The 14,856-nt window shown below is 45.0% G+C and overlaps 1 protein-coding gene across 1 annotated transcript; it reads left to right on the forward strand.

Annotated features, from left to right (window-relative positions):
- The first annotated feature begins 1,028 nt into the window (after positions 1-1,028).
- On the forward strand, positions 1,029-14,297 carry HDHD2 (haloacid dehalogenase like hydrolase domain containing 2). The gene is made up of 7 exons (XM_063295844.1): positions 1,029-1,236; positions 4,222-4,323; positions 8,572-8,780; positions 10,794-10,878; positions 11,906-12,122; positions 12,215-12,278; positions 13,362-14,297. The coding sequence occupies exons 2-7, from the start codon at positions 4,223-4,225 to the stop codon at positions 13,463-13,465; spliced, it is 780 nt and encodes a 259-aa protein (XP_063151914.1). The 5' UTR covers positions 1,029-1,236; position 4,222; the 3' UTR covers positions 13,466-14,297.
- Positions 14,298-14,856: the final 559 nt, after the last annotated feature.

Consider the following 14,856-nt stretch of genomic DNA (forward strand, 5'->3'; position numbering starts at 1 on the left):
TCCTTCCTTCACGGTGCCTGGATTTGCACAAAACGCTTCACCAGGTCCAGGAGAGACCTAGCAGCTTCATGTTGTACAGCATGCTAAGTTGGGTTCACAAGACTGATTTGATTTAGTGCAGTGTTAGGAAGGAAAATGCAAGGCATGGCACAGTTTGGCTTGGGAAATTCAATAATGAGCTGCCAACAAATTTGTTTATTGGTTAAAAAAAATACCCTGTCTAAATAGAAATTATGTTTGCGAGTTTCAAACACTAAGGAGCAAAAACCAGCCTAACTACCATGAAAAGCAATCATTTTTTTGTCCATGAATGCCAAATTAATTTCACATCAAAACTGGTAGTTTAACTGACCACAACAGGCTGTGTTTCTTTCCTTCTGTCACTGTTCACAGACCGGCTACAGGGAATTGTGGCTCAGCAGCATCTGGATGTTCACTTAAGGACTGTTGATCTGGTATCATAATTAGTCTGTTTCTATATTGCTTTTCCTCCCCGAGGAGCTGAGAGCAGTTTGCAAGAGAAGGGGAAAAGTCTTCATACCATTGCAATAAAAGGAAAATACACAGTAACAACAGCAAACTTAAAGGTAATTGTGTGAACAGGAGTGTCTTCAGTTGTTCTCTTACATAAATACATAAATTGAATTTTCAGAGTTTGGGGTATTGTGAAGTGGAGCAGCAGGGGCTGCTATTATCTACATCAGGGGTTCCTGCTTCCCATCGCTTTAGGGATCTTTGGGATCTAAGCTCCCAGAGGTAGGCAGAAGTTCAACAGGGATGTATTTTCTACTACAAAAGACAAGTATCAAAGAGGCCACGAAGGTGTTTATCTAAGCGCCTGTTCAAAAACGTTAGATTCCAGCAGGAAAAGAAGTAAGTGCTAGGTATCTCGACTAAGGGGAACATTTATATGTGGTCTTCAGGAAAATTACGTCGCGGCTGCGGAAGGAAAACAGAAACGGAGACCGGCACAGGCAGTTTTCTAGTCGTCTCTAAAGGTCCTTAAGCGATAGGACCTTCCACCAAATCAAAGTGACGGGCCATAGAGAGAGGGCTTCAGAGCTCCTCCTGCATATCGTAATAGTACAGTCCAATTCCAGGCGTCACCAACGGCGGGGACAGTACCAATTGTGTGAAAGAGGGGGAACTGTCGCCTACTTTCTCCTTGGGGCCTTGTGAAGGGGTCAGCCTGCATAGCGTTTCTGAGGAGGAAAGAGAAGCTGTCTGGGTGTCGAGGTACGGAAGGACAGACCGCAGCGGGCGATTTTCCTTCCCCTTGTGACATTGGCAAGGCGTGGGGCTGCTTTTCCCCCTTGGTGGGGGGTGGTAAGGCTGATGGGGGCAAAGATGAAGTTGGATAAACAGTAAGAAAGCAAAGACTGCAGTGGTGGGGAGGGTGCCAGTTGTGCCTCAGTATGCATCCCTGTTCTTGCCTTTTTTTTTAATCCATTCAGTCGTGTCTGATTCTCGGTGACTGCCTGGATAAGCCCCTGCTTTTTTCTTGGCAAGGTTTTTCAGCAGTGGTTTGCCATTGCCTCCTTCCTGGGGCTGAGAGAGAGTGGCTGGCCCAAGGTCACCCAGCTGGCTTTGTGCCTAAGGTGGGACTAGGGCTCACGGTCTCCCGGTTCATAGCCTGGTGCCTTAACCACTACACCAAACTGGCTTTGGAGCTACCATATAGATGTTCATTTATCAACTCCTAGTGTCATCACCCAGCTGTTTCCTCTGCCCACCTCTGCTAAAAATTTCCTTTGCCATTTCTGAAATAGAAATTTAATAATAAAACTCGGCTTTGTGAATCACCCACCACGAGAGCAGAAATGTCAGAGTGTGGGAGATACTGAAAAGATTCCAGCAGATGAGAAGGAGAAAATCAGGAGCAAAAGGGGGCAACGTGCTAAGTGGTTTGGGAGCAGATTTAGATGAGTCAAGCAAGTGAGTCATGCTGTAGAATTATGTGGGAAGCAGTGGTTTTAGGCCAAGGAGCTGGTTATTGACCGATTTATTCAGAGATGGTCCCTAATACCTTCACATGTTTTTTTTTAATCCGTTTAATTGTGTCCAATTCTTGGAGACTGCCTGAACAAGTCCCTGCAGTTTTCTTGGCAAAGGATTTTCAGAAGTGGTTTGCCATTGCCTCCTTCCTGGGGCTGAGAGAGAATGGCTGGCTCAAGGTCATCCAGCTGGCTTTGTGCCTCAGGCGGGACTAGAACTCATGGTCCCCTGGTTTCTAGCCTGATGCCTTAACCGCTACACCAAACTGACTCTCTTTCTTGCCTTAGTGCCTTCCAAACTCTGTTTGTGTAGATCATTTCTGCTTCCTGCCTGGATACCCAGCAGTTGCTGGACGGAGTGGCTTCTAATGCAGAAGGGGAGTGCCATCTGCCACTCTCACTTTGTCGTCTCTGTATGAGTCCCTGTTCTGGCTTTGTCTTCCACCAGTTTTGGCTGTATCCCTCCTTCCTCCAGCTGCACAGAACAAAACAGAAGATCCTGCTTCTTCCATAGAATCAGTGTTCCTCAACCTCAGCTACTTTAAGATGTATGGACTTCAACTCCCAGGATTCCCTAGCCAGCCATGAAATCCACACATCTTAAAGAGGTTGAGGAACACTGATACAGATGACGAAGTTCTGTCCATTTTGTATCATTGGCTCCTTTTACTGCTGTATCAGCCCCTTTCCCAAAAACATTAATTGTGGGCCCGTCTCCACCATCATGCATGGGGCCAAGGAAAGATTTGGAGAAGTCTGGAGAGAAAATGCAAGAGTTTGAGAACTGCTGGAGAGCCCTTCCCTTTCTTTCCTTGTGAGTGGGGCCTCAGAAAGTGAGGGCCAAGGCAGCCACCTGGAACCAGTTCCACAGCATGCTTTCCATTCAGACCTTGCAGCCGCATAAGCATCTTATCAAGGGATGCATGTTTCCCATTTCTGCATTTGCTGCAGGAGGAAAGAGAGAACTCTGTGGAGGCCTTGATGCTGTCTGAGCTTGGCTGTTTACCTGCAGAGGTTTCATTACCCAACTAGGCAACGTCATCAGTGTGTGTGAGTGTGAGATTTGCTGCCTATTTAGATAGACTTGCCCTGCCAATTTTGGTGGAGGTGTGGTTTCCTCCTTGATGATTCCTTGATTAGGATACTGTTTTTTGCCTTTCTGGTATTGATCCTTGCTTATCTGGGTGTTGGTTGCTGGGGAGGATGTGCTCTGTTCTTTTTGTTTCCTTCTTCGCTTTTTTATTGTCTCTTTTGAATGGTATGTAAATGTGGTTTATCTCTATGTGTCTGTTGATGGCTGATTTGTCTGATAGCCAAACTTCCAGGCATTCCCTAGCATTTCTGGATTTGGCTTGGTCTGAACTGCTGTTTCCCAGCTGAAACTGTGGTTGAGTCTGTCCATGTGTTGTGAAATTAAGGAGTTTTCATCATGTCTTCTGACTGCTAGTTGGTGTTCGTGGATGCGCTCTGCTGGTCTTCTGCACAACTCTGTTAGAACATCATGCGCACATGTGAAGTAGCACCTTGCATTTATCACTTGCGCTTTCCTGTGGCTTTGGGGGCCATTTCTGACGCAGGGAATGGGGAGCAATCCCCAAAGTGTGATACAGGCAGCTGTCTGTCCGTCCCACACCTGCTGTGTTAAGATGGGGCTCCAGGGCCCTATCGCTGGCTCCGATGCACTGTGTGTCTCCAGCAGGCCTCTCCCCATCTGTGCATCTGAGGCTCCACTTCCAAACCAGAACAATGTTCCACTTGGAACACTTTGCAAAGATCTCCCAATGAAAAGTGTGTCTTAATTGCTTTTTAATTGTGTAATGGTGTTACAGTTGGAACAGCTCTTTCTATTGTAGCAGGAGAATCTATAAAATATGTGAGTTCAGCTAGGCAATTATCCTCTTAAACCAAAGCTGGACGTGCTGTCTATCTCTAGACTTGGCTTTGTGTGTAAAATTTTCTGTTTAAAAAAAAAAATTCTTTGCATAGTGGATTGGAGGAGAAGATTCCGATTTATCAATTATTGATAGATTTTTAAATGTTGCCCCCCTCTTTTTCTGAGGGGGTTTGTCCAACACATTGGGTAATAATCGAAGTATTACCAGGTTTGGCAGAAATGACTTACTTAGCAGGGAGATTTTTTTCTGTTTGCTTTAATTGTCTATTGTTACCTAACCATTTATGCTCTTCTTTTCCCTTCGACCACCGCCATCTTCCCCTTGGCTTGAAGGATGGCAACTCGGCGTGCGATAAAAGCTGTCTTGGTGGATCTCAGTGGAACGCTTCATATAGAAGACTCAGCTGTGCCAGGAGCCCAGGAAGCTCTTAAAAAGCAAGTTATTTCTTCCAAGTACCATTGAAAGGTGGGCGGGGGGTAGAGACATTTTCACAAATGCCATTTATTAGCTGAGAAGAAGCTCCTGCAGGCAGGGGTATCGCTTCCCCCCGCATTCGTACGACTGCATCTCAAATTCCAAAATTGTCCTCTTGTACCAAAAGTGGCGAACACTTAAGACTCCTGTTGCTGGCCGGGGAAAGTTGCAAGAGATACCGTGAGCAGGTGCTGCTGGCGTGTGCCCACTGCTCGAATCAGCTGTTACTGAGTGCTTCCATTCATCCGGGTAAACCCTTTCCCTGAACCCTGCTTGTGCCTGGGGTGCCTCCAGCCATATGCTGTTTACAGATCTCTACATCCTCAAATGACTCTGTTTTCTTCTGTTTTGGTCACCCTCCATCCTGATACTCCTTTCTGAATATCACTGTGTATTCCTCAGTCTTTTTCTCAGGCACTCATCATCCTTGAGGGCTTTGGCATCGTCCTTACTCCTCATACCTGGCTGCAGCCTTTCAGCCTGAGTGCCCTCCAGTTGGGTGGGTTTCAGTTCAGGGATTTCCCAGTCAGCATAGCCATTGTTGCAAATCCTGGGAGTTGAAAGCTGCCTGTCTGGAAGGCACCCAATTGGGGAAAGTGGTCCTACTGTAACAAAGCCTAAGTAAGTGTAAATATTCCAATATCTGCTGGATAATGGAAAAAGCCAGGGAGTTTCAGAAAAACATCTCTTTCTGTTTTATTGACTATTCTAAAGCCTTTGACTGTGTGGACCATAACAAATTGTGGCAAGTTCTTAGTGGTATGGGGATACCAAGTCATCTTGTCTGCCTCCTGAAGAATCTGTATAACGACCAAGTAGCAACAGTAAGAACAGACCACGGAACAACGGACTGGTTTAAGATTGGGAAAGGAGTAGGGCAGGGCTGTATACTCTCACCCTACCTATTCAACTTGTACGCAGAACACATCATGCGACATGCTGGGCTTGAGGAATCCAAGGCTGGAGTTAAAATCTCTGGAAGAAACATTAACAATCTCAGATATGCAGATGATACCACTTGGATGGCTGAAAGCGAAGAGGAACTGAGGAGCCTTATGATGAAGGTGAAAGAAGAAAGTGCAAAAGCTGGCTTGCAGCTAAACCTCAAAAAAACCAAGATTATGGCAACCAGCTTGATTGATAACTGGCAAATAGAGGGAGAAAACATAGAGGCAGTGAAAGACTTTGTATTTCTAGGTGCAAAGTGTTAATATGTTTTCTACTACAGATTAAGGTTACTATGGTAACTAATCATTTTGGCCGGGTAAAGAGGTTGAATTTAATTGTCCCCTTTTCATGTGTTAATGGTTGCATTGCCTAAGGGAGGAACTTGCCTGAACTTGTTTTAGTTTCAGTTTCCCTTCTGTGTAGGCTTGCAGAGAATATGCAGCTGAGAGAAATCTCTCCTCTCAGCAAACAGCCTTTAAATATGTTTGTTTTCTGTAAATAAAATTATTTTTTATAGAAATGCCTGGTGTGTGACTTTTCTGATCTCTCCTGGGCCAAATGCTTTCTAGCACTCTGCCAACACAAAGATTACTGCAGATGCTGACTGCAGTCAGGAAATCAGATGATGTTTAATCCTTGGGAGAAGAGCAGTGACAAATCTAGATAAAATAGTTAAGAGCAGAGACATCACACTGACAACAAAGGTCCGCATAGTTAAAGCAGTGGTGTTCCCCGTAGTAACATATGGCTGAGAGAGCTGGACCATAAGGAAGGCTGAGAGAAGGAAGATAGATGCCTTGGAACTGCGGTGTTGGAGGAAAATTCTGAGAGTACCTTGGACTGCAAGAAGATCCAACCAGTCCATCCTCCAGGAAATAAAGCCAGACTGCTCACTTGAGGGAATGATATTAAAGGCAAAACTGAAATACTTTGGCCACCTAATGAGAAGACAGGACACCTTGGAGAAGATCCTGATGCTAGGGAGAGTGGAAGGCAAAAGGAAGAGGGGCCGACCAAGGGCAAGGTGGATGGATGATATTCTAGAGGTGACGGACTCGTCCCTGGGGGAGCTGGGGGTGTTGACGACTGACAGGAAGGTCTGGTGTGGGCTGGTCCATGAAGTCACGAAGAGTCGGAAGCGACTGAATGAATAAACAACAACAACAAAATGTAAATAACACAATTGCTAAGTTATTCTCCCTGCTATGATTCTTGGTTCCTTTCCCTGTATATTATATCAAGGCATGGTGTTGGTCCATTTACTCTAGTATTAATGACACTGACTGGCAGCTGGGCTTGGATTTCAAATGGAACTTTTCTCAGCCCCATTTGCAGGGGCCGGAAATTAGGCTTTCGACCACATGCATGCAAATCATAGACTCTGGCCCTGAACTGTGGGCAGTGTTTTAAGCTTTGGGTGTCTACATGGATGCTATTATACTACTAATCACCCCTGAGCATAAACTTTGGGTCACTGAATTTGCTCATGCATAGCTGGCTTTGGAATCCAGGACTTCGAAGCTGCGGTGATGGCCGCTGATTCAAGGAATTTTTGGGAAGAATCAGAAAGATTCGAAGCTCCGTATTCAGAAATAAAATGCATCAAAGGACATCTGCTAGGATCTCATGAGAGACTTTTTTGCTCTGATTGTAAGATTTTCCAAAGCATCTGGACACTTCAAGAAAGAATGCTAGATGGGCTGATGTAGCCTGATTAGGGACAGGAACTGAATCAATAACCTGGATACTATAATGATCTCATATATTTTGCCTGTGTTAAACTTGCAGAATTCTTGAGTTTGAGTAGTTTTGCTCTCTAAGCTCTGAATTTAAAAAATTCTGCCCTGAGGTAGGTGCAGCTGCATGTATAGAGCTGAACAGCTGGGCAGGGGAGATATATTTTTCAGCATTTTGATTTTGAAGATGTAATATCCTGCACTACAGAATTGATAAGGAAGGTGCAAAGCGCCCCTTGGAGAAAGGCATTCAGGGCTTTTGTAGCATAATCCACAACTCAGAAACAAGTCTCATTGGACAGAGCGGGACTCGGCCACCAAGGACATTTGCATGGGATTGTAACCTTAATCCAAGTACGGGAGGAGCTTCCAAAACAAGTTGCACAAAGAAATTAATGGAAGGATGTTTCCCTTTCTCCTCCTGACCCTATATCTAGTCCCCCAAGACTGGCTGCAGAGGATCCCCAAATCTTCCAGATTAGATTTTGAAATTATGTAGAAACTCATTCCTGCCACAGTGTCTGTTCTGTTGGCCTCTGTCCCCTCATCCCTCCCCAAAATCTTACCCTCAATTTTACATAAGTCTGTATGGCTGCTAACAAAGAGAAGTGGCTCATGTCAGTCCCACTAGGCCAGTGTTTCTCAACCTTGGCAACTTTAAGATGTGTGGACTTCAACTCCCAAAAGCATGGCTGGCTGGGGAATTCTGGGAGTTGAAGTCCACACATCTTAAAGTCACCAAGATTGAGAAACACTGCAGTAGGCAGACCAGATGAAGAAATCAACTCCGCAGGAAGGCTAAAGCTACTTTTATTGAGAATGACTTTAATAACAGAATGTGCTGGATCTCCTCCTCCTTATAGTTCAGTGAATTAGGGAGGCATCTTCCTGAGCCGCTTCTGAATATTATTTGTTGTGGACTTAAAATATGTTCCCCGCCCCCATCCCGCCATCTTCCTTTCTCTCTGCAGCTCATTGTTTGGTGCTTCCTGGTTTGAGACGTGCCTGTGCCATGAACACATCAGCTGATTTCCCCAAAGCAGGACCCCCTGCCTCATTTTTGCAAACCTTGGGGACTCGTGAGATTGTGCTGCTTTCTTAAAAAACAAATAATTGTCAAAATAGATACATTACGCTTCCAGAAAGTTTAACACCCCTATTTTACTATTATTACTCTTAACTCTCAAAGGTAAACATCATTCTGTAAATTAATACATAGCTGAAAATGTCCACCACATCTTTTCTGTGATGTCAGCACTACCTCTTTTAGTCTTTGACGCTTTTTAAAAGCAGTCTCTGGTTGCAAAAATGTTGCCTGTTCCTGTATTTTAAAGGTTGCCTAGGAAGAGGCGTGTAAGTTGCCCTTTATCACAACAGATCGGAGAAATGTAGTGGCACAAGGAACAGGATTTGGTGGAAGTCCCCTTTGTGTTCATCTCAGCTTGATGCAACTCTGATAGTAGGATTTCACACAATTGTGACACTGATTAAAACACATCAGCTTTTCTATTTCTCCCGGCCCAGGCTGCGCAGCACTCCCCTTGCCATCAGATTTGTGACCAACACGACAAAGGAGTGCAAGCGAGACTTATTGGAGAGACTGAAGAAACTTGAATTTGACATTAAGGAAGATGAGATCTTCACATCTCTGACTGCAGCCCGAAATTTGCTGGAGCAGAAGCAAGTCAGGCCTTTGTTGATGGTGGAAGAAAATGCTTTGCATGATTTTACAGGTATCGTAATATAATCCTGCTTACGTAATTATAGAATTAGATGTTGCACACACACAAACCACATACATACATGTATGAATGATTTAACCATCACTGTACTGTAATGGAAGCCAGTCTAATACCCCAGGCTAGTGACTAGGCGACTGTGAGTTCCAGTCCTGTCTTGAAGCCAGCTGGGTGACTTTGGGCCAGTCCTTCTCTATGAACCCCAGGAAGAAGAAGGCAATTTCATGCCACTTCTTCAAAAAGATGTTGTCAAGAAAACTGCACAGACTTGTTGATATAGTCACCAAAAGTCAAGAGCGAGACAAAGATGCACACAAACACAAAACAACCCTGTAATACAATATTGTATTAGGATAATGGCACTATTCCCCCATGCGAAGTTTTTTTTGAAAATCCCTTGTACTTGTGGCATGATGGATGATGATCGGCTATGCTGTACAAGTTGGAATCCAACCTGTGGAGACATCTGAAGAACAGGTTCCTCACCCCATCACAAGCATTCATTTTTAGCAGCCCCGGATCTTTTTGTCACTGTTTCCATTTCCTTGAAAAGCAGTCTGAGGACCTAAATAGGCATTGCCTACATACTAGCCTGATTACCACTTCCCCACACAATCTAAAAACACTGTGATTAATATAATACAGTTTCAAGGGGGTGTGGTACTGTTTATGAAATATTTTTAGGGCCAGCCTTTGATACTTTGCTGGGAAGAGGGTGTTTCATCCCATAAAGATTTCCAGCCTGGCTCATCAAATTCAAATCCCTTCTTCCCATAGTTTTCAAAGACTTTCAAGAGGATCTGTTTCATCTGATACGGGTTTTGTATATAATATCGATGAGGTTTCTGATCACGTAATGAACTGTTTGCACTATTCAGCAAAACCTGAACGATTCGCATATCCTATATTTCAGGGCTGAGACAGTTGTTGTGTTTTAGGGACAACGTAATCAAAGAGCTTTTTTTCCTGTCGGCTGTTTTGGCTCCTCCTCATGGTTGTTGTTTTGGTTGATTTCGGTTTCACGCCAGATTTGTCTACCTTGCCAAGTCCTTTTTTCCAGCTTTGGCATATGTTGACAGGCTAACTTTGCCTCCCCGTTTGTTCTTCCCCACTTGGCCCCAAATCAGTCTATGACACTGAAACATTTTAAAGTAAGAGAAATTTAAACGTTTAGTTAAATCAGATTGCTTCCTGTCTGTAGATCAATTCTGTGTCAGATCCCATTGGGTCATGACTCCCTTCTCTTCACATCAAATGCTTTATATGCATTTCTTCAGTGTCCGGTAGTTTTAAGTACGATGAAAGATGTTTAAGCTCCTGTTAGTAACTACTATGGAATAATTCTTGGATAATCTTCATTTAAGATAGCTTGCAGCCAGATGAGCATAATCCATTCTTCAGTTAATGGACCCAGATGCTCCCAGGGAATGTTGCAAAGTCAGTCCAATAACTGCGTAAAATCCACATTGGAATCTCTCTCCTTGCTGCATTTTTTATTTTTGCATTTCATAAGGACATCATTCAGCCTTCCAATTGTGTCTCTCTAAAGGAATATCCTGGGCCTAGAGTTGCCCCAAAGGTATAACTAAATTTTGCCTCGGGTAATGCATTTCCTCCCGGACGACAGGATGGGGCGTAACCTTTCAACATCTATTGGTTGTGAGTAGAACACCCAGGCTCATTAGGGTGGTTTGCCCCAGCTGAGCCCAGTGCTGATTCTGAACACTTGGCTGGGGGGAAATCCAGCTGAATGTGCCCTTGTAGGCACCAGGAGCTGAGCTTGACTTGAGGAAAGCCTTATTCTTTATTTTTGCCCCATTTTCAGAGTGCTGTACAGATATTGAAAAAATAAGCAGTCTTTCCCTGCAGGTTCATAATCTGCTGGATTGAACCTCAAAGGAAAGGGTTAGGGTTAGGGTTAGGGAAGCAAGCCCATCCGCAAGAGCCCTTTCTCTGGATGGAACTCGGCTTGGACCTGTTTTAACAGACCTTTGGATTTTCATCTAGGGATAGAGACAAGTGAACCAGATGCTGTAGTGATTGGGCTGGCTCCTGACCACTTCAACTATCAAACTATGAACAAAGCTTTTAGGTAAGTAGGAATGATCCCATCATAAATTTAATAAAAGATCTGTTTTAACTGTCAGGATGATGGCAGCAACTACACTTACCACCTGGCGCCTTTCAGCCTGTCCTAGAGATACACTTTCCAGATGTTTTTCAAGATGGTGCTTATTGCCAGAAGGATGGTGGCAGCAAAGCAGGAGGGCTTGGAGTGGCAGGGAGAATTCCTTCTGCTTTTGCTGCTTTCCTTAATGCACAACGATGCAATTCCCTGTAGAAACTGCAGCAGGGTAGAGGTAGGGATTCAGTGGGCAGAACGTCCTTTGCAGCGTGTCATCTTCATCAGGAACACATTAAAGCTGCGGGCTCTTTTCCCAGGACCAAGGTTGCCCACTGCAATGGCTTTGCGAGCGTGGGGGGAAAGAGGGGGTTTTCTTTCAGGTGGTGCTGCATTATTCACAGAAGCTTTCCAGGCATGTGTGGATGATACTTCTCTGCATGCCCAGCCAATTTGGCTTTCGTTTTATATTTCCAGTGATTCTGGAAGTTGCCAAGCTGGGGAAGGCTACACTGTATGACAGCGATTGGATATGAAGAGACATCTTGGCAGTCGGTTGGGGTCAGGAGGCAGGTGCCAATAATGAAGTCACTTGGAGACCCCTCCAGATTTGGCGATGGGGAGGAAGGAATACTAAGGCCTCTTGTAAGAAAACGAAAATGTAAGATGTCTGTCACAGCTAACCTGCCCAGAGGCACGTTTCGTTGGAAATTCGTTAGGCTTCATTCCATCTTCAGATTTAGCCAGTTTTTGTCAAAGAATAAATACATGGCTGCCTGTTGATGTCCACTAATAGGAAGCACAAAGTTCTGAATTCACAACTGAGGTTCCGACCCACAAACAATTTGAGGAACCTTCCTGTTGTTCAATGGAAAACTGGGCTGTTTTCGAAGGGTTCCCCCTGAACGTTGTGGTCCGTGCACACCCTTGTTCTCAGCCCAAGGCTTCTGGGCCTCCCTGGATTACATTGCATCTCTTGTCTCCTTCCTTTTCCAAGGCTGGTGCTTGATGGGGCGCCCCTCATAGCCATTCACAAAGCAAGGTATTACCAGAAGAAAGATGGCCTTGCCCTCGGCCCAGGACCGTTTGTGACAGGCCTGGAGTATGCCACTGACCGGAAGGCCGTGGTGGTGGGGAAGCCAGAGCAAACTTTCTTCCTGGAGGCCTTGCGGGGTACCAACTGTGGACCTGAGGAGGCTGTCATGATTGGTGATGTGAGTGCCTGAATCGTTTCTAGTGCATTTGCAACATATTCGCAAGCTCCAGGTTTATTTGCATTTACCTTCTGTTTTTCTTGGCCTTGCAGGACTGCAGGGATGACATTGGGGGTGCCCAGAATGCTGGCATGCTGGGAATACTGGTGAAGACTGGTGAGTAGTGCCATGTGGGCACTTAAAGAACTACACATTAATCTAGGCTGGCGTTTACTCCTGCTCTGTCCTACAGAAGAAAGCAACCTAAATAATCAAGGAATTAGACCATTTTCCCTTGGGAGGAAAAATAAGAGATAAGCAGGAAGGTGGCAAGAGATTTATGGATGAATTGCAGGCATGGTGTTGAAGAGATCTTGGAGATCATCCACCCCAACCTATAACTCAATGCAGGAACTGCAGTACAGTGGCCAACGGTCATTCAATCTTTCATTTAAATGCTTCCACTGAAGTTGGCCTCTTCCCTTCCTGAGTTGGTCTTTTGTACTTTTGAAAAGTTCTTTCTGTGTCAGGGGCAAACTGTACAGTTTATCAGCAACTAGAGTCAAGCAGTGAGCGTCAGCTTGCTTATACACCTTTGTAGAGCAGACATCCCACCCTTTAACCCCTTGCTGCTGTTCCCTCCTATGTTAACCTCTGCAGATCCCTCCTACCTCAACTTAGCTATTCTGGTAGAACACAGGCGGCTGTCCCATGGCTACGCAACTAGTAGCTGAACTGCTGTTGCACCTAGATCAGTGTTCCTTGGCCTCAGCAGCTTTAAGATGTGTGGACTTCAACTCCTAGAATTCCCCAGCCAGCATGGGAAACTTGAAGAAACATCTTAAAGTTGCCAAGTTTGAAACACGCTAATCGAGGTGGTCACTGTCTCATTGTCCATGTTATTCCACCCCATGATTTCCTGATTTGCTCTCTGAAAAGATACTCATCTCCACCAGAAGGCTGACTGCCAGGGAAAGAATTAGATTGCAGAAAAGTAATACAAGTATATTTCATCTCCTGCTTAACAGGATGGGACCTTGGTTCCTTGGTCAGTAGACAAGAGCCTTCCATGTCCACTGAATTACTTTAGCAAAACTGAACATACCAGGGAGAACGTGGGAAAATAGTGGACCACAGAAGGGGTTGCAGAAATTTGCTGTGCCAGCATTGATCTCTGGGAAAGCTTTATGCTGATGCTGACCTAATTACAGAAAATAGCATTTATTTCTGGCTTTGTTGTTGTTGTTGTTGTTCTTGCAGGGAAATACCGAGATGCTGATGAAGGCAAAATTAACCCACCCCCCTACTTGACCTGTGAGAGCTTTCCCCATGCTGTCGAACACATCCTCCAGCATCTGCTGTAAAGAAGCGCCACAGCCCTTGAACGTCACCTGCCAGTGCCAGAAAACAAAACGGCCCACAGCATCCTTTGCGGAGCATTCGGCTTGCTTGGGGCATCTCCTGCTGGACTTTGCCATTTTGGGACGGTGTTGGAGCGAATGCTCTCCCCCTAAAATTTGCTCCCCCCGCACAAGAAGTTATCCTGTCCAAAAGAAAGAAATCTGTGCCCAGCCTTCCCATCTGGCTTGCTTGGTTCCCAAGAGGGAATGTGTGAGGTTGAAAGCAGAAGGAAATACGTGGTTCGTCCTTATATGCAGCATAGGGTGGCACACTCTGCATTGCCAGTGAAATGTCTGGGTCTGTTCTTACTGCACGACTGTCCGTCTTCATGGAAAGAAGAAACAGTGTGCCCGAAGCCCAGACCTTGCTAAATACCACTAATATACAATGGGCTCACCTACCTTGCCCCAAGCTGGCAGCTTCTCAATGTCTGAACAGTAGAAAGCGAGCACATTTTTTAAGGTTCTTCCTTAGGTGGAGATAGTTGACATCTTTCAAAGTGGGCTGCTTTAATGAAGAAGCCACTCCTAGGGCACTGTTATACGTATGTCTGGAAATGCAGTAAATGTAGCTTTGCCTGGCATCTAGTGACGAGTACTTGGGAACTCCTTTTGAAAAGGGATTATTTCGGAAAGCAAAAGGAGTACAGCTTGGCATGATCTTGGTGGTCGTCTCAGCTCCCTAAAAGTTACTCAGTAGTTCTTGGTTTTCATGGGGGTAACCTGAAGCAACCCAGATGCTGTTAACAGTCAATTCCCAGCATCCCCAGGAAGCATGACCAAGGAGAGGGTTGCTCGAAGTTATAGATCACCCATGACTGGAAAGTGACAGCTTGCCCATCCCTATAAAACATGAATGCTCATCAATGCTCTCTGCTCTGGGAGGTTATCATCATCCAGCCTTTTCACTGCTACAGAAGGAAGTCGCTGCAGTTGCTTGTAAAAAAAAATTTGGAACACACTGTACCCACATCAGAATGTGTTCCTGCTCTGTCTCCTGTGTTTTAAGACTGAACCCAGATTCTTGGAGACAGAAGCTGGGAGAAGATATGGCAGCCCCAAACACTGAACTGCCACTGTTAATCAAGATGAAATCCCATCGATGGCATGTTCAGACCTATTCCAAAGCAGCAAGAAGAACTGACGCGTGTCAGGAAGGAATACGTAGAAATGAAGGCAAAGTTTCCAGGTGATAAACCATTCAGTGTTTTGGTGAGGAGGAATTGTTTTTGTTCCCCAGTAACAGCCAGGACGACGTCATCTAAGAAAAGTTGAAACTGCCAAGTAACCTGACTTTAAATCATCCTCGTATTGGTATCTGCAAGGATTCCTCAGATGTTTTATCCGAAAGCCAG

Source organism: Candoia aspera, chromosome 2 (genome assembly GCF_035149785.1).
Source record: "Candoia aspera isolate rCanAsp1 chromosome 2, rCanAsp1.hap2, whole genome shotgun sequence".
Taxonomy (NCBI): domain Eukaryota; kingdom Metazoa; phylum Chordata; class Lepidosauria; order Squamata; family Boidae; genus Candoia; species Candoia aspera.

What these genes read in the sequence shown, in the direction of transcription:
- HDHD2 (XM_063295844.1), top strand. Translation starts at nt 4,223, where the DNA reads ATGGCAACTCGGCGTGCGATAAAAGCTGTCTTGGTGGATCTCAGTGGA. An exon ending in ACTATGAACAAAGCTTTTAG is followed by an intron (nt 10,879 to 11,905) that starts GTAAGTAGGAAT and finishes TCCTTTTCCAAG; the next exon opens with GCTGGTGCTTGATGGGGCGC. An exon ending in GGGAATACTGGTGAAGACTG is followed by an intron (nt 12,279 to 13,361) that starts GTGAGTAGTGCC and finishes TTGTTCTTGCAG; the next exon opens with GGAAATACCGAGATGCTGAT.